This window comes from Poecilia reticulata, chromosome 3 (genome assembly GCF_904066995.2).
Source record: "Poecilia reticulata chromosome 3, P_reticulata-male-v2, whole genome shotgun sequence".
NCBI lineage: Eukaryota > Metazoa > Chordata > Actinopteri > Cyprinodontiformes > Poeciliidae > Poecilia > Poecilia reticulata.
Window position 1 is genome coordinate 3,712,218 of NC_088832.1, and position 22,623 is coordinate 3,734,840.

The 22,623-nt window shown below is 39.4% G+C and overlaps 2 protein-coding genes across 6 annotated transcripts in view; one reads left to right on the plus strand and one right to left on the minus strand.

Moving 5' to 3' along the window:
• Positions 1–5,508: 5,508 nt before the first annotated feature.
• rwdd3 (RWD domain containing 3) overlaps positions 5,509–22,623 on the plus strand; it is a 35,273-nt gene continuing 18,158 nt past the window's right edge. Inside the window, exons 1-5 of one of the 4 annotated variants that reach the window (XM_008405039.3) lie at positions 5,512–5,950; positions 7,973–8,200; positions 8,272–8,496; positions 9,425–9,543; positions 9,648–9,962. In XM_008405039.3, the coding sequence (XP_008403261.1) occupies positions 5,921–5,950; positions 7,973–8,200; positions 8,272–8,496; positions 9,425–9,543; positions 9,648–9,762 (717 nt within the window). In that variant the 5' untranslated portion in view covers positions 5,512–5,920 and the 3' untranslated portion in view covers positions 9,763–9,962. Of the gene's footprint in view, positions 5,951–7,967; positions 8,201–8,271; positions 8,497–9,424; positions 9,544–9,647; positions 9,963–22,623 lie in introns of those variants that run through there. The other 3 variants (XM_008405037.3, XM_008405038.3, XM_081604946.1) reach the window with 3 other exon arrangements.
• Positions 13,277–22,623, minus strand: part of bnc1 (basonuclin zinc finger protein 1) — a 17,658-nt gene continuing 8,311 nt past the window's right edge. For both annotated transcript variants that reach the window (XM_008405035.3, XM_008405036.3), the window contains exons 3-5: positions 22,175–22,410; positions 17,328–19,393; positions 13,277–15,359 (exon numbers count right to left, since the gene is read on the minus strand). In XM_008405035.3, coding sequence (XP_008403257.1) covers positions 14,567–15,359; positions 17,328–19,393; positions 22,175–22,410 — 3,095 coding nt within the window. In that variant the 3' untranslated portion in view covers positions 13,277–14,566. The remainder of the gene's footprint in view (positions 15,360–17,327; positions 19,394–22,174; positions 22,411–22,623) is intronic.

Here is a 22,623-nt window from a genome sequence, read left to right on the forward strand (position 1 = left end):
AATAATATTGAAGAAATAAATATATCATATCTAATTAAAAACATAAATAAGTGATCAGTTCTTTACTATTATGGTCTGTAAGATATATTTATTCTCAGTACTAGATGTGGTCTCAACAAACCCATGACACTTCAACAATATTATTTTACCTTTTATCTGGAAATAGTGTCTGTTTATTCTTGCCATACAGTCTCTGTATTAATTATTGCTCGAAAGGTCTTGCCATACCAGTTTATTCCTCGGTATTTACTTTAGTTTCTTAGTTTATTCTTGCATTTTGTTCTTCATTCATTTCCATTTAGTTTCTTTTGATTAGTTTTATCCTCTCTTGGTTTATTGCTATGTCCACTTTAGTTTCTATCCTGTTGCTACATTTATTTTATCATTTATTAACCATCAGTAATCTTCACTCATCACCTGCTGCGCCGCCTCATCGTCATGTTTCACATCATGTGTTGATTTTTCACTGTTCAGCGTCGGATTCTCTGTTTTTATGCCATAATTCACATCTAATTCGTCGCTCCGTTTTATGTCCAGCTTCTCCTGTTTCAGAGTTTTGCGCAATGTGCGCGTCGTTTTTTTTTTTTTTTTTTTACTCCCTAAGGTGCAGGGCGGTCGGGAAACGCATCGATGGGGAAAAGGCAGACTGACATAAACCTTTAAAAACAACGGAAACAATTTCGGTATTCTGATTATTGAAATTTAAAAGTGCTGTGTTGTTCTATCACATAATATAAGTTTTATAATATGTGGTACATTGTTTTATTTCTAATATAGGCTCTTGTGTCAAATAATCTAAGTCAGTGTTAGAGAATAATTAATTTTTTTTAGATTTACAGAATCTCAGTTAGCCTTCATAGTGGGGCTGAACCCCGTATTACACCAAGTACTGTAGCTAATATTAGCTACAGTACTTGGTGCCTGTGGACATAAATACATCCATCCATCCATTTTCCTTCACCCTTGTCCCTCAGTGGGGTCAGGAGGGTTGCTGGTGCCCATCTCCAGCTGGCGTGCCGGCCGAGAGGCGGGGTCACCCTGGACAGGTCGCCAGTCTGTCGCAGCGCAACACAGAGACACACAACCATGCACACACACATTCACACCTAGGGGCAATTTGGAGAGGCCAATTAACCTGACAGTCATGTTTTTGGACTGTGGGAGGAAACCGGAGTACCCGGAGAGAACCCACCATGTACAGGGAGAACATGCAAACTCCATGCAGAAAAACCGGGGCCAGGAATCGAACCCAGAACCTTCTTGCTGTAAGGCACAGTGGCTGCACACTGCGCCACTGTGCAGCCCGACATAAATACAGTAAAGTAATATTCCAATCACAATATATACACAATAATATGTCCATCTTACTTGTGAAATGTTGTCTGTGGAGCCCTCACATCAATAATCCATCGATCTGAACAACAATATCCTCAGTGCTGAGGCATCTCCTGCTGTTTTGATTGAGCAAAGTAGGAGGAACTACTGCTCCAAGATGGCCGCCGTATGTCCTGCGCCTGAGCAGCCAATGCGGGGACAGACAGGAATTTTTTTTTTTGCATCCACCTTGCGCCCCTGCCCATGGCACTTCAACAATATTATTTTACCTTTTATCTGGAAATAATGTCTGTTTATTCTTGCCATACAGTCCTCTGTATTAATTATTGCTCGAAAGGTCTTGCCATACCAGTTTATTCCTCGGTATTTACTTTAGTTTCTTAATTTATTCTTGCATTTTGTTCTTCATTCATTTCCATTTAGTTTCATTTGATTAGTTTTATCCTCTCTTGGTTTATTGCTATGTCCACTTTAGTTTCTTTCCTGTTGTTACATTTATTTGATCATTTATTGACCATCAGTAATCTTCACTCATCACCTGCTGCACCGCCTAATCGTCATGTTTCACATCATGTGTTGATTTTTCACTGTTCAGCGGCGGATTCTCTGTTTTTATGCCATAATTCACATCTAATTCGTTGCTCCGTTTTATGTCCAGCTTCTCCTGTTTCAGAGTTTTGCGCAATGTGCGCGTCTTTTTTTTTTTTTTTTTTAAACTCCCTAAGGTGCAGGGCGGTCGGGAAGCGTATCAATGGGGAAAAGGCAGACTGACATGAACCTTTTAAAACATCGGAAACAATTTCAGTATTCTGGTTATTGAAATTAAAAGTGCCGTGTTGTTCTATCACCCCGTTTCATACCAGACCACTTACAGCACCGTGTTAACGCTATAAAATGAACGCTCTCTATCGTGGTATCACCCATGGAGGGATTTCTTTATTTAAATGGGTTCATTTTTCAGAGGGATATATGGTGATTTTAGTAATTACATGTTTATAAGAGCGATTTTATGTTGTCCTTCCATGGAAGCGGGCAGCTTTCAGGAAATAAAACACTTTTTAATATAAATTGCTGCTTTGACATGATTACAGAACTGCCAAAACATGTATCCAATAACAGACAAAGTGAATCACAGCAGCGTCATCAGCGGTTGTAACACTGAACTGATGCGGAGCCATGAAGCTACAAACACTGAATAGAAGAAGAGCTGCCATCGAGTTGCAGTCAAGCATGGTTTAATGTTACACAATACAGTTTTACCAAGTTGCTCAAAGTCTAAACTGGTATTGTTGTGGATTTAAGGTGTAAACTTTACCTTCGACCAAACGCCCCCCAAAGGCATCCCAGCGCCCCCCTTTTGTAAAAATGTCCGCCAGCGCCCCCTGGGGGGCGGTACCGCCCACGTTGAGAACCGCTGGTCTATGATGTACATAAACATGAATACGTAGACGCCTCATGCAGCGGGTCGGCCCGTTGCTGCGATACGTAACAGCGTCCGCCATATTGAATGTGGAATATGTGCCAGTAGCTAATACAAGTGAATGGACCGAACTTTATAAAGTGCCGTTCTACAAAGTATTTTAAGTTAATTCCTACCATTGACACATTTTCTCTCACACATTAATATATTTGGGAATCAAAGAAATGACTAAAGAGAGGTTCTAACTTTTGATGTGATTATTTAATTGTTTTGGGGCATTTCTGAATAAAGAGCACAATGTTTAATTTGATAGAAATGATTCTGATAATTTTTATATTGAAATTGATGCACAGACATTTTTACAGTGTTTTATTAAAGAATATATTTACATAATTCCATAATTTAATGTACATTTAACATTTCAAAACAAATAATTTTCCTGTATTTATTTTTATACGTTATTGAGAAATGACTTTTGATTTATAAATCAGTCATTGTCAAACATTAAAATACATATTTTTCTTACTTTTTTCCAGAGAATAAATATTTATTACAGTATGTCAACTCTGCTATTGACAGCAAAGAGTGAAAATAATTCTAGCAGAGTAAATTATTTTTATTTCATTACATAAGCTGTATTAATACACTAATACTTCAGATTGAGATATTTAAAAATACACAAAAATGAAAGAATAAAACATGTATTTATTATACTGGAACACTGGTCACACTGGGAGAACTCAATGACTTCTGAGATGACCTGGTTCACAGGCTAAAGCCAAGAAGAAAAGAGAAATTATCCTAAAGTGTAATAGAAAATACATACGATATATGTTTCGTATATGTTTCCTTCACATTCATAAAAAGACATTTTCAGCATGTTGGGCTCTGACTCGTAGCATCTTTATAGCTAAATACCGACATGGAGAAGCTGAGCTGGAAACAGACTGAAGACCAGCAGCTCCATCTCTGATCCTGACTGACCTTTACTCACTAAATCCTCTGGTTTTTAACTAACTTCTCCTCTAAACAGCGGTTTTTCATCAACTCTCTCATTAGAAAACAGTATGAAAACGTTAGCTGCTACGCTAACAATCAGCGGTTATATTAGCTGCTACGCTTAACAATCAGCGGTTATATTAGCTGCTACGCTAACAATCAGTGGTTATATTAGCTGCTACGCTAACAATCAGCGGTTATATTAGCTGCTACGCTAACAATCAGCGGTTATATTAGCTGCTACGCTAACAATCAGTGGTTATTTCGGGCCAGTTTAGCTACATAGGAAATATTTTCCGATTGTTTAGAAGCAAATTTCTGGCTGCAAAGTCAAGTAATTCTGATCTGTCATCCTTACCTGGGGAAGGTAATCCTAATGAATCCAGTTTGTTTCGTAAAACGGTTGAAACACACATAGAAGATGGCGGACGCTGTTACGTAGGACTCAGCGCTCCATGAGGCGTCTACTATTCATGTCTATGATGATATACCCCATTAAGAATGACGTGGAAGCCCCTTTGTGGTGTCCAAACAGTTGCCTGCAGAATTTTATGTTTCCTGCACAAAATTGTCAGTAAATGCTACAAATTAGAAGGAGTTCGACAATGTTGGAAATGCGGAGATAGCAAAACTTCACAAACTATAAGACTGCTTCTGATATCTGCAAAGCATTTCCTGTTTATTCATTTCCGACGAACCGAATGCACTTAAAAACAGCTTTGAAAAGCTAAAATTGCTATTGTCAAACCATTTTCAAACATCTTTATTCGTTTTCTCTATTTTTCATTGTTTTATTAAACTTTCAAATTGCTACGTAAGTCAGGGACGTTTTGACTAGACAGAATACTAATTCAAGATATCAGTAATGCCATTCTGACTAGTCAGAATGTCAATTTAAGATATCTTAAATAGAAAAGCTGTGTAATTCACGATATCTCGAATTCATTTAGAGATACTGTATCTTAAAAAGGAATTTTGACTAGTCAAAATTACAATTCAAGATATCTTTAATTTAGTTTTGTCTAGTCAAAACTACATATCTCCATCCATCCATTTTCTTACACCCTTGTCCCCCAGTGGGGTCAGGAGGGTTGCTGGTGCCTATCTACAGCTAACGTTCCGGACGAGAGGCGGGATTCACCCTGGACAGGTCGCCAGTCTGTCGCAGGGCAACACAGAGACACACAACCATGCACACACACATTCACACCTAGGGGCAATTTGGAGAGACCAATTAACCTGACAGTCATGTTTTTGGACTGTGGGAGGAAACCGGAGTACCTGGAGAAAACCCACCATGCACAGGGAGAACATGCAAACTCCATGCTGAAAGACCGGGGTCAGGAATTGAACCCAGAACCTTCTTGCTGCAAGGCAACAGCTCTACCAACTGCACCACTGTGCAGCCTAACTACATATTTCCTATCTAAAAATACATTTAAGATACATTGAATTATGGAGTAATTAGAGATATCTTTAATTACAATTATGACTAGTCAAAACCAAAATCGAGATATCTTGAATTTACTTTACCTAGTCATAATTTAATTGTAGATATCTGAAATGTGTATTTCAGATAGTCAGTAATTCATTTTTGATATCTTGAATTGAAGTCTCAACTCAATGGTAAATCTGACGTCATTTCGACTAGTCAGAATGTAATTAGAGATATCTCAAATAGTTATTTTGCCAAGTCGAAATATAATTAGAGATATTTTAAATCACTAAAATCTCTAGTCACAAAACAATTTGAGAAATCTGGAATGCAAGGGCGGTAAAACCGAATTTATGTTAAAACGGCTTGCCATATTTTCTGTATTGTAACGTTTAGAGTAAGGCGTCACCGAGGACAGCTAATCGGGGTCCTTTGGTTCTGCAACGTCAGGAATAAGCACATAGACATCAATGAATAAGCACAACCAGCATCAACCACCAACGTTAAAGGAAGCTGGTTAGCAATAAACACTAAAACAACTCAATTCATAAAACCGGACAGTAATGAGAAGCGAACGTGAGCAAAAAAAAAAAAAAAATCACTAATCAATGTAGTGCTTTAAAATATGGGGTATTTATGAAGCTGCTGAGGGCGACAGAGCGAGTGAACGTTGATCATGTCGGACGCAGCTATTGAGGAAGTTTCAGTTTTATCGTCCATTTACTGCAGAGATGGAGAGTTTCAAATTGTTCAACAGTCTGGTACGTTGTTGGTTGTTCTTGCTCTGTCTGTATGGCAGGCTGTTTTAACATAAATTCGGTTTTGTCTGATTATCTCTAAGTACATTCCAGATATCTAAAGAGGTATTTTGACTACACAAAACTACATTTTGACTACCCGGAACAGGAATTTAAGATATCTGCATTAAAACTCCGAATTGCAAGAATAATAACTCAACATATCTGACGGGACACAACAATTTAAGACATCTCGAACGTAATTATGACTAGTTAAATATACAATTTTAGATATCTGAATTAAGAATTCTGTATAAACTTCTTTGTGCCGCCACTGAGCTGCCCAAACAGTTGCCTGCAGAATTTGATGTTTTCTGCGCAAAATTGCACAATGTAGAAAGGGCAATGTTGGAAATGAGGAGATGGAAAACTTCATGGACTTTAAGACTATTTTGGTTTAGCCAAGTAGGAGGGACGGCCTGCCATATATCCTATCTAAAAATACATTTAAGATATCTATATAGTGTAATTCAAGATATCTTTAATTAGAATTATGACTAGTCAAAACTACAATCGAGAGATCTTGTATTTACTTGGACTTTATGCACTATGTCATAATTTAATTGTAGATATCTGAAATGTATGTTTCAGATAATCAGCAATTCATTATATACCTTGAATTGAAGTCTCCATGCAACAATGGAAAATATGACGTCATTTCGACTAGTTAGAATGTAATTATTAGAGATATAGAAATATGTATTTTGTCTAGTTAGAGACAAATATAGTTGGAGATTTCTTAATTTAACTCTTGTCATAAACCAATTTCAGATATGTGAAACGTAAGGGTAAAACCGAAGTTATGTTAAAACGGCCTGCCATACTGTAGGCGGTTGCTTCGTTCGGGTTGACGTTGCTACTGCAAACTCGGGTCTGCCTTTGACGTCACACATGAAAGGCAGAATCAGCACGAGCCACGAGTTGAAAGTGCTAATAACTTGAGAAGATTGCAGAAGTGGGAAAAATGTGGGTTGGCAAACGGCTATTTGCAAAAGAAGCTGACGATATAATTTTTAAATAATATTTGTTGAAATACAAGAAATGAAAGGGGCATACTTAGAAATATTTATTTTGAAACACTATGTGCCCTACTAACAGAAGTGTAAATAATAGTTAATTCCATGTTTATTACATTGATGTAGGAGTCACACCAGCGTCTACGACATCTGGTGTGGTAGATTAAATGGTAATGAAAAAAAGAGAAAAAAAAGATAGGTCGTATTTTTATCAAAAATGCTTTTTTTTTTTTTTTTTAATTCAAAGTAACTTGGGGGTGCTGTGGTGGCGCAGGGGCAACGCACGACCCACGTATTGAGGCCTCATTCCTTGTGGTGGTGGTCGCAGGTTTGATTCCCAGCCTGGTGACATTTGCTGCCTGTCTTCCCTCTTCTCTCATTCAGACTACTTTCAAATAAAGGCCATAGTGCCAACAAAACCTTAAAAAAAAAAAAAATCAAAGTAACTGAACAGTTTGGCGGTTGACAAAAAGCCAAACCGCCAACTTCCAGTTACCTCCTCTGGGTGACTTCTGCTCCAACATTATATTCTTTTAAAAATATAAAAATATCAACAAAAATTATATTCCATGATACCTTCCGTAACCTTAAAAATGATTTAAAGTTACGGAAGGTATCATGAAATATAATTTTTGTTATATGTGACTCAAAGATTGCATACTAATAGCATTTATTATAATCTAAAAGTATCTGCTGCTCCCGTTTGTCTACAATAATTGCAATAAATTGTTGCAAATAGCATTAATTTTTGAGCTGTTTTCAATTGTTCTTTTCATTTTCTCTCCACAGCCGTTATATTGAAAAGCAAAGCTGATGTTCTGTGTATTTTTTGTGTTGTATTTGTTGTTTCCTCTTTTACTCGGTTAAAAAGAGGTTTTTAATCTCAATGAGTTTTATTTCAGTAAAATAAAGGTTAAATAATAAAAAAAATAGAAAATAAATCTGACAGCCTTGTCTTTTTGTAGCACAGGATGGGCTGGTGGTCCAGCTCAACTGCACTGGTGGGAGAGGCGGGACGCTGAATGTGAGCGCAGTGTTCCATCTGCACCCCAGCTACCCTTCCTGTCCTCCTCATATTTCTATCTCCACCACCAGCCTGTCTAAGATTCAGTGTCACAACATCAGGCAGAAGCTGATGACTCGAGCTGCAGAACTTCCCCTAGAACCTATGCTGCTCCAGCTGGTGGAATACTTGCAGGTAAAGGCTCATGAAAATAAATAATATCTGAATGTTTTTAGCAATAGTGTCCAGATGTATTGTGGTCATAGCAGGAATGTGTGGAACAGACAGAGGACCAAACAGGAGAACAGGACGGGACAGGGAAAGACAACCAGCAGGAGTGGACAGCGGTTCTGCTGCTTGACCACATCAGATCTCGAAACCGATATATCAGACTCCTGGAGCGCTGGAGCCAGCAGCTGCAGCTCACCTGTAGACTTTTACTAGGACCCAATCCATTGATTATTCTGCTGGGGGAAAGACCCAACATCAAGGTACATGCGTTTTTTTCCTGAATCGACTTTAAATGTAGACTGACACCATGTCATATTATATTATTTATTCAACAAGTTAAAGATAAACTGGGGGAGAAAATGAAACTTATGCTTTGAATTTCTGAAGGAATTCTAGATCATTTGAGTAGCCACTTGGTGATATTCAACATTTTGAAGTGTGAGATCCTTTCTAAAACAGCCAAAGTGTTGAGACATTGCAGATCTGGAGCTGTGTGAGCAGTAAGGACAACTTACTGAATCTTAGACAGGCTGGTGGTGGAGATAGAAATATGAGGTGGACAGGAAGGGTAGCTGGGGTGCAGATGGAACACTGCGCTCACATTCAGCGTCCCGCCTCTCCCACCAGTGCAGTTGAGCTGGACCACCTTACTGCTCACACAGTAACAACTGTTTTCTAACAACTGTTGTTAGAATAGGTAGTAAACAATTTAGGGAAACCTGGGTGGAAAAAATCTAAACATAAACAAGTTATTAGCCAGGTACTGAGCTGAGTTAGCTGGTTAAATAATGTGGTTCATGTTGGTACAGTTGTGGGGGAAAAAACAACTATGGCTTCTTTAGAATAGCTGAGAGAAATAAAATTTGGGAGAAGTCCCAAAGAAATATTTGTAAAGTTTCATCTGAACAAAGAAAAGGTGCCTCAAACAATGTCCTTCAAAGAATAGAGACAAAAGTAGAGATGTCTATGACAGCACCGTGTTGAAGAAGATCATGTGACCCGTCAAGGAAGGCAGTGAAGTGCTGAACTACAGAATCTGAGAACTGGAAGTTTATAATATATTAAATGATCTTAAAAACTAATCTTCAGATGAGGCAGAAAAAAAAAAATTGTACTTGTCTGAAAGGTACATCTTTTCCCCAATATCCAATATCAATATCCAGTCTGACTGTAAAAACTTTTCTTCAGGAGTTTTGTCACCGTTTAAGGACTGTTAAGGTAGATGTGGACTCTTCAGGTAAGAAATGCAAAGAGAGGATGATGAAGGTTCTTGCAGAGACCCCATGTTCCTCCCTCTGTCAACACAGGTATGCATCATAAACCTGCAACAGAGAAATTGAGACATTTTGGGACTCGGTGTTGGATGTCTCAGTAGTATTTACACTTCTCTCATGGCCTTCCTTTCTCTCAGCCTCCAGGGATTTGTAGTAAAGGACTACAAGTCACTATCAGAGCTGACTGCTGTCTTTGAGGAGCTGAACCTGGCTGAGCTTTACCAACAGATGCTGCCTACATTAAGCGGCTAGGAGAAGAACTGTCATATCTGCTCCTTATGTCTGTTTATATTGGATTCGTAGACCTACATCTAATATTTGCTTTGTATTTGAGCTGTTTATTTTGTTTCAAGAAGTTTGTATTGCTTTAAACTTTTGTCCTGCTGATCTCTGTTACATTCAAAGACATTATCATTAAATGGGACTTAGAACATCCCTGCTCTTCAAACCTCTATCATTTTGAATGTGTCGTGTCTGATATTGTAGAAGTCAGAATTGCTGTTATTGAAATCTGAGTGTTATTGAAATGCCCAATAGATTTACCTTCACAAGTGGAGTTTTATATAATTATAAAAAAGTTAATTAGAAATACCTTTGAGCTCATTTCAAATGCAAAGGACATGAACAGAAAGGACTGGTCCTTGGTGGCTTACAAGTCTGGGTTTGGTGATTGCCAAGAGAATTGAACTTGTCTGACTGCATTGTGCCAAGTGTAAAGTTTAGTGGAGGGAGCATTATAGTGTGTGGTTGTTTTTCAGGAGCTTGGCTTGGTCCCTTAGTTCCAGTGAAAGGAACTCTGAATGCTTCAGCAAACCAAAACATTTTGGACAATTCCATGCTCCCAACTTTGTGGGAACAGTTTGGAGCTGGCCCCTTCCTCTTCCAACATGACTAAGCACCACAGCACAAAGCAAGGTCATGGATGGAGAGTCTGGTGTGAATGAACTTGACTGGCCTGCACAGAGTCCTGACCTCAACCCGATAGAGCACATTTGGGATGAATTACAGTGGAGACTAAGAGCCAGGCCTTCTCGCCAACATCAGTATGTGACCTCACAAATGTACTTCTGGAAGGTCAAAAATCCCCATAGACTCCTAAACCTTATTCACAACCTTCCCAGAAGAGTTGAAGCTGTTCTAGATGGAACGGGTGGACCAACGTCATATTGAACCATATGGATTAGAATGGGATGTCACTTAAACTCATGTGAGTCAAGTCATTTTATGTGTCTGGTGTTATTGCACTTTGTCAGCACTAGAGGGAGTAGTTATACTATTTGTCACTGTCTCCAGCTCCATCTAATCGTGGTTCAGTTGTACGAGGGAAACAGAAAACAGTTTTTGAACTGTTTCTCAAGGTGAATGCAGCTGTATCATCATGTACAGGATCAATTTTACCTTCACTTATATATACATATTATTTCAGCTGACTGGAGTTGAAGAGAAGTGAGTGGAAAACCGCAGAAGTGCAGCGGGGGAGCAGAAAAACTGCAAGAAAATAGACTAACTGGCCTCTAAGTGGATGCAGCAAAATATGCCAAAATAGCCCACATGTTTGCCACCATAAGTCCAACTGTGACATCTGAACTGCCTGGAGCTTGTCCCACTCAAGACTGGGGAGATAATGGTGTCCTTCTGGAGAAAACCCCAGAGGATAGTGAAGAATGGCCCTTTACCGTCCTCAAAATTACTGTGAGGATTCTGTACTAGTCCTTAGAACCTGCCACAGGAGCTGCTGCTCATCTTCTGCGCAGCCATCTTTCAGTCGGTCCGGTGTTTGTCCATCACTGTGTGGTTTGACTCATCCACAGAACAGGACAGGTCACCAGGGCTGAGCTTCCCTCCACCCAGGACTTGTTCAGGTCAAGGATCAGGAAATGTGCTGCTATTATCTTTGCAGACCCCACACATCCTGGACCCTATAGGACCTGCAGGCATGCAGACAGTATTAATAAGTTAATTCCTAGTTTAATCGGCCTGTGGATTTTGAAATTAATAACTGTACTACTGATCTTTTTCTTGGGACTGTGTGTCACTGTAAGAATAGAAATAAAAACTATTATGCTATTATAGGGAAAGACCTGTAAATAAAATGAACATTTCAAATATTTGAAAAACTAAGAGTTTTTATGGACAGAAAAGAATTAATGCATCCAACAAAATATTTTCATATTTCATCCTGTGCTTAGCAAGTTTATTTCTGCAATATACCTCTTTACTCACAGTTTCTACAAGTGAGTAAAGAGGTTCCTTTTAATCCAGATACAGCAGCTGAGAGGAGGAAGTGAGTGCTCCACCTTTAGAGATCATGTTGCTTCTCTGTTGAATAATGTCGCCTACATACTGCGAACCAGAGGGACTGAAATAATACCTGGTGCTGTCTCTGAGTGGTACTAGATTTCTGCCACTTGTCAGAACCGGGTTTTTTTTTGTTCTAAAGTGATAAAGAACAGCTTTGCAGTTATACTAATGTACAGTAAATGTGCTAGGTAGGTTGAATTGTTGTTATGCAAGGCTTTCAGCTCTCTGTAATGGTACAATACTCAGGAATGTTGTGTAACAGATTTGTTCCCCCCGCCTTTCAATGTGGACCCATAGATACTTTCACTGTCACTGGTCCATTTGCATCCATGCACTTTAACCTTCCCTTGCAGTATTGCAGTGATTAATTCACCTCTTCAGTAAAGAGAGGTAATGAGAGTTTTTGTCAATTTTTTTTCAGACTTTTTGATTATATTAAGCATGTCATTTTTCAGCAGTTCAAATTTGAAACTGGGAATTCTGTTTTAGCCTTTGCATGTTTTTGGCCTAATAAAAAGAATCCAACCCTTACCCAAATGATATTCTAGTTCTGGAACATAAAATAAACACCAAAGTCATGTTTTGTTGCTGCATAAGTTAGTTGAGTGTGAGCAATAAAATGACTTTTACCTCTGCCTTACCTGGGCTGCTGGTGAAGCTCAGAAGGTCAAACTGAACATCACAACCTCCTCTTGTTCCTGTCAGTCAGGAAATCTGTAAAAATGTCCTGACCTGCCCTGTTCCCTGGTTTATAATTTAATCTTCAATTATAGAAACAAAAAAATATATTTTTGATTTTTTCAAGGGTTAAAAAACATTCTATGAATAACAGTGAAAATTTCAAAGTGATGTTAAAAATAAAACCTATGGGGCCCTGAATGGTGTAACAGCAGGGCGGTGTCTGTTTATCCAGGATTTCAATCAATTGTAGTTTTTCCCTTTCTCTTTGCTTGTTTTCTAATTGCTGTCAATAATAGCCCCTAATGCCACAAATTATTATGTTTATCATTGTTATAATTTGTTGATTTCAAATCGACAGGAACATTTATTTGTTCACCAGCATTTTGTTAGTACAATATCTAGAAGCAGGACATGGACGTTGAAATGTTTCTTTTCACCTGAAGTACTATTGAAACTTTAGGGTCAAGTTTTCATGAAATAGCCAAATAAATGTGACTTGACTGCTGACTGGCTGTTGTTTGGTGTCCCAAGGCATCATTCTGCTGCTTTTCTAGTTTCTAGTTGTTTAACCAAATGATTAGTTGACCAAATGATTGTGGAAAAGTTTAACAGAAACAGAAGTGACTATTAATAAGCTCCCAAAGAGGAGCGCTTTTAATTTTGTCAAACAGTATGTTTTAAATGTGTGTGTTTGAGTGTTTGACGTGTGTGAATGCATACCTGTCAGCACATGGGTAGTGGTGTGTTTGATTTTAGGATCTTATGAATAAAAAAATAAAGTGAGTCCTCCAAACATATGGCTCTTTATTTAACTGCAAACAAATATTATGACAATAAATCAAAAGAAATATCTATTAACAATGAACAGTTTTTGCTCTCATTTTTTAAGCAAATCAATGCAAAGAAAAGAATAGTTTTTCAATCTAACCTGTTGAATTTCAATACAAAATACAAACATTTGTGATACAGAGTAAAACTGCTGAACTACCAGAACAACACACATTCTTGTTTTTTATTCAAAAAGGAACAGTCATGAAATGTTCCTATTTAATACAGTAAATGTTTGACTTCCTTGAGAGTTTACTCTATTCAGAGAATATACAGTTCAATAATAATTTTGTTCAACAGTTCTGTAATTTATAGTGTAAGTGGTCAGTAGTGACTGTTATTTATTATCAGTGTTTGACTCATTCACAGTACATGCTTCCAGGCTCCAGACCAGCGCCTGGCTGTGGGTTTTACACTCAGTCATCTTCCTCCGAAACACAAACACTATGAGAGCATCAGCTCTGCTAACAACCCCGAGATCACATTTCTTTACAAGCAAGCCACAGAAACTGAAAAGGTTTTTAAGTCTTCAGCAATTTTTCTAGATTTTGTTTTTTTCTCAATTTTATTGTTCCACAGTCACACCTTACTGCTGTTCATCATAAAGTAAATAAACTTTTGCATTTCCTCCGGCCCTTTGTGACCCTGCTGAGCCCCTTTAATACTGCGTATCCCTTAGAAAACAGAAACGGGATGTTGCACACATCTAAGAAGGGAAGAGAATCTTTGGTCAATATTATCAGCATAAAACAGAACTGGAAAGATCAATCAGAGAATAGTAAATATGGTCACACTCACAACACTAGAACTTTTAAATAATGGTGCTTACTGAAGTCATTTTCTGATCAATTTAGCACCATAAATAAATCCATAATATTCAGCTTCTTGATTCCACCATCACAGGGAGAACAAAAGGGAAAATGTTTCTGTGGTCTGAACTGGAACATCAGGGTTAAAGAAAACAGAACAAGATCAGTTCCACTTTACAACAGGACCACATACATTAATGTAGACGATTCTTTACACACTGATTGTACTTTAATGAGTAAACACTGACAGGAATGTCGTTTCATTTTACACAACACATGAATTTCTAACTGTATATTCTTTTTGCTTGATTTTTCCTTTTTTTCAAAACATACAGTATTTTGGTGGATTGTGTTCATATTTAAAAAGTGCTATTTAGTAAGTCTTCTCTCTGCCCCCCTCCCCCATCATGTGCTTGCTGCCATTTGAACCCAGATCTTTATTCGTGTTCGGCGGTGGCCCCTGAGGTAACACAAAGGTTCTTGTGCAGGTTTGGGTTCTGACTGTGTCTGTTTCTGCTCCGTACAGAGGAGAAGGACGTGTCGCATCCTGGGACCTTACACTTGTGAAGCAGTCGCAGATGGACTGTCTTGTAATGAGCGCGGAATGTTCCTTTATTGCTGTACACCTTTTGGCAGACATGGCATGTGATGGGAGACCCCCCCCCTTGATGTCTGTTTTGCCCACTCCTGTTACAGCCTGTGTTCCTGTGTCTCCCCGTCGCCCCCTCCTCACCCTCTGGCCTCCTCACACCCAGCCCATCACAGCTTTCATCGCTGTCCTCTATGGGGAGGACCCCCTCGTCCTCTTCTCCTGCCTCTTCATCGCTCTCAGCTTCATCTGAGTCCCAGGAAGACTGAGCGCTGCTGCCACAAAGTAGGACAGAGGTTGAGGTGCTTAGGTCAAGGATCGTCCCATTATTCCCATTTCCACCTCTGTCTTCTTCTCCTAATCCCTCCAACTCTTGTAGGGGGGATGTCTCAGCACTTCTAAGTGCAGCAGGTGCCTTGCTCATAGGAAACACCAGTCCCATGTGGTTGTGTCTTCGGAAGATGACTGAGGTGTGACTGGTTGAGTCTCGGTGCAGCCGGTCTTTGTCCTGCTGGTTTTGTCCAGGCTCCAGGCCTTCAGAGTCTCTGTCTCTGCAGTGTGATGGGGGGCAGGGGGAGGCGGCTGTGCTGGGGGAGTCTTTGGTCAGCAGCTTATGATGTAGGTTCAGATTCGCACTGTGTCTGTAGAAGAAGAAATAAACATCTTTATGGTGTTTCCGTATCAGCTGGAGAATATTTCCTTACTAAACCCTGTGCAGATGAAACAGAACTGTAGTTTACTTTAGTTTAGTTCTTTTTCCTGCCTATCTGCAGTGATGGGCGAGAGGCAGGATACACCCTGGACTTATCACATTTTATTGTTGTAGATTAATAACTGTTTCACATATTATATAAATATGACAGTTAAACTGACCACCAGATGAATAAAAACAATTCAATATATGTAATATCAATATGGCATAATGTTTTTCTTTTATTTGCACATCTGTAGTCATATTCAATATGCTAGAATATGTATTCTAATGGGTTCTGCACAATGGTGCAGTTGGTAGCACTGCTGTCTTGCAGGAAGGAGGTCCTGGGTTCAATTCCCAGCTTGGGGTCTTTATGGATGGAGTTTGCATGTTCTCATGTGTGGATTCTCTGAGTACTCCAGCTTCCTCCCACAGTCCAAAACATGGCTGTCATATTAACTGGTCTACCTAAATTCTCTTTAGACGTGTGTGTGCATGATTGTTTGTCCTGTCTGTCTCTGCGTCCCCCTGCAATGGACGGGTGACCTGTCCTTTGACCTCTGGAGATAGGCACCAGCTCCCCTTGCGACCCCACTGAGGATAATCATGTAAGAAAATGGATGGATGGATGGATGGATGGATGGATGGATGGATGGATGGATGGATGGATGGATGGATGGATGGATGGATGGATGGATGGATGGATGGATGGATGGATGGATGGATGGATGGATGGATGGATGGATGGATGGATGGATGGATGGATGGATGGATGGATGGATGTGTTCTAATGAGGCCTGTCTGTCAGATTAAATGTACTTTTTAAAATAACAACCTTTTAGCAGATATTAGACATACGTTTTCTTAAGCCCACATAAGTTTTAAAAATGTTTTTTATTGGTCTGATGTATTACTTTAATCTTAATGTGGTGTTTTACTAGGCTGAAAGCAGAAAACAAATATACATCCGTATGTGAGAAATTAATATTTATTATTTTTTCTATTTTTCATTTAATGAATTGAGTGACTGAAATAAATGAACTTTTGGGTTATTTTCTGGTTTACTGAACAGGTCTGCAAACCTGTGGTTAGGGTCAGGACATCCACGTCTGTCCAGTCATGCAGGCAATATTTTCAGAGTGTACAGTTTTCTTAGGCCCTTTCAGATTGCACTTTCATTCCACAATCGACTCGTTCTTTATGGCTCCTGCGCAGGTAAAGGTGTTAACACAAAACAGTAGGTGAGGTGAAGCTAACCCACCACAGTTAACCCTCTAATGCAGTTTGAAACATAATATCAGAGTCTTAATGTCCAGGAGAGGAGCTGCCTCTTCCTCATGTTCTTAGTGAACATGAGGAAAATCATTGTGTTTTGAGGAACATTTGGTCAGTCATTTCTTTGAAATATGTGTGTGTCCCCTTTGGTGTGCCTCTGTGCTTTATTGTTCTTGTGCATTGAGGACAGGTTGCTTAGGCTGTGACATCACTTTCTATTTACAATTGTATTTTTCAGTGATCAGTTAATCATCATCACAGCTGATGATTAGCTTTATGCATCAGAAACTAGAATTTGCTGTTTTAAGTTTAACTGTTCAGCATATGCAGATGAGCTAATCTTTAGTAAAGATACATGTTGTATAAAATGAACTTTTGTCATTATTATGTAATTTTGAAAATATTTCTGTGGCACTTAATCTTTTCACCTACTGTTAGGAATTTTAAGGAAACTGTAGACTACAGAGCCAAACAATATAATGTCATGCAATACATTAAAAATACACAAATCCTATGCCTACCAGCAAGGAATACTATGTTTTGTACACAAGAACATGGAAAAAACTAAATGAGGACCCCAAAACTGAACCCATTTGAATTCTTTTGTTAGAAGGCTAAGAAAAACATAGAGCTACTTCACCTGTCTCGGCTTCTTCGGGATGGGAAGGCAGCGTTGCAGCCATCCACTGTGCACATGTGCATCTCCTTCAAGTGGATGTTTTGGTAGTGGATCTTGACACTATAAGGGTTTTTAAAGGTCTTACTGCAGATCTCACAGTGGTGTGGAAGGTTAGCATCAGGTTCAAGGTGAGACAGTCCTGAGATCCCATAATCTTCTTCACATCTATCAAGCCCTTCCTTTTCATCCAACAAGAGACCACCCCCATTAGTCAGGCTGTGCCCAGATTCATCCCATTTATGCTCTGGGATCTTGTCGGCTATATGCAAAGAATCTGAATGTTCCATGTCAGTTCTATCTTCAGTGCAAGTGGATTCCTTACCAGCTGAGATTTTGTAGCTAGTCATGAGCCTCTTTTCCAATGGGGATGGTGAAACAGTGATGACCCTCATTTCTTTTTGCTCGGATCTGTCATGTTCATCATTCCTTTCAATTGAGTTTCCAGCAAAGGTTTGGTCTATCGGATGCTTGCTACCATCCCTTTCCTTTTCTTTATCCATGTAATCTTCTCTTGCCTCTTCAGATTTTTCATTGCAAATATGCTCTCCTTCATGGTTACCCTCAAAGTCATCCTTTTCCCTACATCTCAGAGGAACCTCCTCCTCAGAGAGGCTTCCCTTATCCATCTCCTCATCCTGCTCTATTACCTCCTTCTCTATTTTTATTGGCATACTTGACTTCCGTGATTTTTTCTTTGGTATACTATCTGTCAAACAAGGTTCCGGTGCTGTGATGGGTTTGACAGTTACAGAAGACGATAAAATTGGAAGAGAAGGTAGTGTCCCTGGGGTGTTAGCAAGTTCTGCTGGGGTTACCAGGCTTCGGTAGAAAGGCAAGACTGGCTGCACTGTTTTCAAGTTAGGGAAAAGGATGCCAGTTTGGCCCATGCTGGAGAAAGAACTACTGTGGAGCTTAGGAGCAGTGTCCACATGGCTCACCATGTAGCTGGGAGCAGACTTATGGCTTTCTGAGGAAGAGATGGAAATTGTATTGCTATATTCAGCTCTCTTTTCTCCTTGTGAACTTTCATCAGCAGACAAGCTTCCTCGTAAATCTTTGTCTCTGTTGTTCCGGTTCATGGGCATGTGTAGCCGGGGGTTTGGGTTAGCGCTGTGCCGATTGCGACTGCGCAGCGAGCTGAAGACCATGTTGCAGCCCTCAATGGTACACTTGTGTTTAATCTTCAGATGAACTGCATTGTAATGAATTTTCAGTGTGCCTTTGTCATAAAATGTTTTTTCACAAGCGTTGCAAAACACACGCCCTTTTTTCAGAGAGCCTCCACCCCCTGACGCCCCTCCAGTGCCGCTTCCATTCCTGTCCAGAGAGCGCAGCTTCCCCTCAGGAGACATCTGTGGGACATCAGAGGTCATAGACGGCGTGCATGGCGTGGATGAGCCATCTGAGTAGTTGTCACTGGTGGAGAAGTCTTCTGCTTCAATCTTTGCTGTTGTGGAGTGTGTGTCCATTGTTCTTTCACCAGTTTGGTCCAAATCAGAAGCATATGAGATGGAGCTTGAACCTAGCAGGCTGCTCTCTGAAGGATGTGAGAGATGGAAGGGGTTGTCCCTGCCAATACTGTCTCTCACTTCATCTTTTCTCTGAAGCTGCTGCTCAACTGAAGCACCACATGGCTGCTGCTGTTGCTGCTGGTGGTGATGTTGCATTGCCCCTGGTGGTGAGCCTAAGAAAGGTGCAGGCACAGAGCCTAACAGCTGGAATGGAAGCATGAAGGCCATGCTATTGATGAAGTTCTCAAAGTGGTGCATGCTGTTGCCGCTAATCTTTTCAACTTTAGTTGTGGAGAGACTGGCAGTGGAGCGAGGAGTGTTTCGCTCAATGAAGGTGCGAATGTCTGAGTTTGTGCGGGTGCTGGGAACCAAGACCGCCTGCCCCTCCTTGTCCTGTAAAGCCATAAGCTCCACTATAGACTTGGTTTCACCAAAACGCAGAAACTGCTGCAGAGTAGCAATCTCCTCCTCAAAGGTCATGATGGCCCACCGGTCCAACACTTTACCAGCAACATCCTGCAGACAGAGCAGAAAAACGAGGTACAGGAAATGTGAGGATGTTATCATGACATAGATTGAATGAGAAAGTAAAAGGGGAGAGAGCAATTTCATCAGCAGCATTAAAAGTGTATGTTGAGTTGCTCATACATATTCACAGAGCAGCTTGTATGACACACCTTATAAAACAGATTGGCAGCAAGGCTGAAGGAAGGAATCAGAACAAGTGTGAATAGAGCGATGCACAACCCTGAGAGCCCTCATCACACAGCCAGCTTCAGGTCCGTTGTCTTCATTTAGTTCTTCACATTTACCTGCTCTGAATCTGCAAGAAGTGCAAACCACCTGACTGGCACATACACTCTCCAAAGTCCATGCAAAACTAAAACTGTGCATACCATGTCTCACACACACATTTTACTGCATGGAGTGTCAGACACAGTCTCAGTGATCTAGCAGGTCAGGCCAGCATTAATCACATGTGACTCTGAGAGGCTTTGATAGTGAAGAGCAGCTTCATGCTGTAACCAGGATTAATATTTTATCACACAGCATTTGTTGGGTGTCTGTCGAGGATTCGGACTCTACATTTGCTATTAAATAAGCGAACATAAATGAAATGCAGCCCAGCTTGAATTCTTGATGTTGCACAAATTGAAGTGAGATCTTGTGCTGTCACAGAGCCTGCAGGCTGACTCTTGGTCGGCTTGGCATCAGCTTCACTCAAGCTCTGGAGCAAAATACATAATATTTACAAATCTATCTACTCAGTATGGAGACTTGTCTGAAGTGAGGGTAGCATAGCAATAAACAGGCAGTGCCATATTTCAGAGGTCGAGGGAGTTGTTGCAACCAGTGGCTACATTTCATCTCCAAAGGTTTTCCACCCCCCCCCCCCCCATCCCCATTTATCAGGAAGATTTCAGTCTCATCTGCTGCATGGCCTCATGCTGCTCATTGATGCTTCTCAGGTGTCAGACAAACCATATTATCTATCCAGTCCATCTGGAAATTATTTGTACTTTAAGCAGAAAATGTATTTTCTTAATTTCTCCCTCATTAAATACTCTAAACTGCAAGAACTGCATGAGTGTTATAGTTTTTCCTAGGTGAACTTAAACTCTGCTCCACCAGACTACACCAAAGAAGAAATCAAGAAAAACAAGAAAGAAAAAATGAGTTGTGATGGTTCTGTTCAAAATGCTCTTATAATGATCATTTGGCCATTTAAGAAGTTTTTAGCTTTGAAAGGAAACCTGCAGACTAGTTTTTGGAAATGTGGATGACACAATACACAAGCCAAAATTCTTGTGCATTATTTATTAATGTACTATGTACTATTTATATTTTTTATGGGAGCTGAAATAATTCTCAACTAATTTAGTAATCAATGAAAAGTTAACTGGAGGATAAAGACACAAGAACAGAACAACACACTCAGATCATATATATATATATATATATATATATATATATATATATATATATATATATATATATATATATATATATATATATATATATATATATAGTTTTAGTTTTGCTAGTTTCAAATTCTGTTTAAAAAATTTCCTACAATCTGAAATGATACTGACCAGATCAGTCATACACTGTAATGACATTAAGTCAAGCAGGAAGGTTTGAGCTTTTCATGTTGATGTCAAAAGGATTTTTAGCTGCAGATGCATCCTTTGCAAAAAATTATAAAATCTTCACTAAAAGAAGCTGTCATTTTGTTTTAATAGAATAGAATAGAATAGAATAGAATAGAATAGAATAGAATAGAATAGAATAGAATAGAATAGAATAGAATAGAAGATACTTTACTGATGTTAAGTTAAATGTAGTACATTGTACATGAAAACCAGCTGAAGACAAGATTTTTAACAGAAACAAATAGCAGCAAATTGGTCCAGCTAATCAGAGCAAACCTCAGTGGGAACATGACAGTATGTCTGAATTCATCTGAGAATAATGCATTCATTTATTCCCAGTGGTGTCATTTTGACAGATTTTTCGTCTCAAATGAAAAAGATCAGAGTCTCAGTGCCTCTCCATCTCCACACAGCCATCCCGGTCTGCAGACCCTCCAGAGACAACCTGAGGCCGAGAGCTACTCCCATCCTTTCTGGTTGCTAACCTGAAAATGGCTCCAGGACTGCAAAATTTTAACAACACATATCTGTTTCTGGTTCAAGTCTTGAGAATGGAACGCAATAATTATCCAACATTTTCAGTTTTCTAAAAATCAAATACACAGAGTTATATTACAGTTACAATTATATCACAGTTAGTAGCCAGTTATTTTATTAACTTATTAATTGATTTTTCAGGGGAAAACTCAATTAAACCTAAAACATGTACAAGCTTTGTGAGCTTGGAGAACGTGGAACAGGAATCACTGAATCTTTTCTCTTGTTTGGTGTGCAGTGAATGTAGAAATGTTTACACAGATTATTGCTCAGGGTCATTTCAAATGAACTGAATTGACTATAAAAATGTGAATATGAACTCTGACTCCTGCTTCTTATCTCGGTGTTGTTGTGCTCCCATTAATGAGACGCTGTGAGAGTTACACAGCATCTCACTGCTGTGTTCAGCCCAGTTTTAACCAGTTCAAATTATTTTAATGGAGAGGAAACCAAATGTAATCAACACTAATTAAAGGCTGTGAAAAAGTAATTTTTAACACATTAACAGTCGCAGCTAAAATCCATCAGACCTCTTTAAAACTGAAACATTATTGGACGGACAGACTGAATGAATCAAGTTCCGGATTCCATGAACAGGTTGTCTCACCTGGAGCACATATCCTCTGATGTAGTCCTGCAGTGTCCAGTCCAATGCGTTGAGGATCTGGATGACCTCCTCCTGTTTGAGGACAGAGAAAAGGCGGTCCAGGAGGATTTTGAGCCGGATTGGGATGGCTTGGGTGCCATACAGCATCAAGCTGCAGATATCAAACACTACGTTGGAATGCACAATCTCCACCTGGCTGCTCTGGAACATATGGTGCACCTTCAGCTTGCTCAAGGCTGGAAAAAATGGACCAGATTTTATTAGATTAGACTGGATGAAATAGTTCTGCGATAAATACTGTCATCAAATAAAAGTAAAGAGAGACAGAGAGTACATTTTAAGTCTGGAGGTTGGAAATCAGTTCATACCAAAACATAAACTGTCAAAGAAAAAAGAAATTAACTGAATTAGAGGGAGGGACTAAAGGTACACATTAAATTTCTACTTTG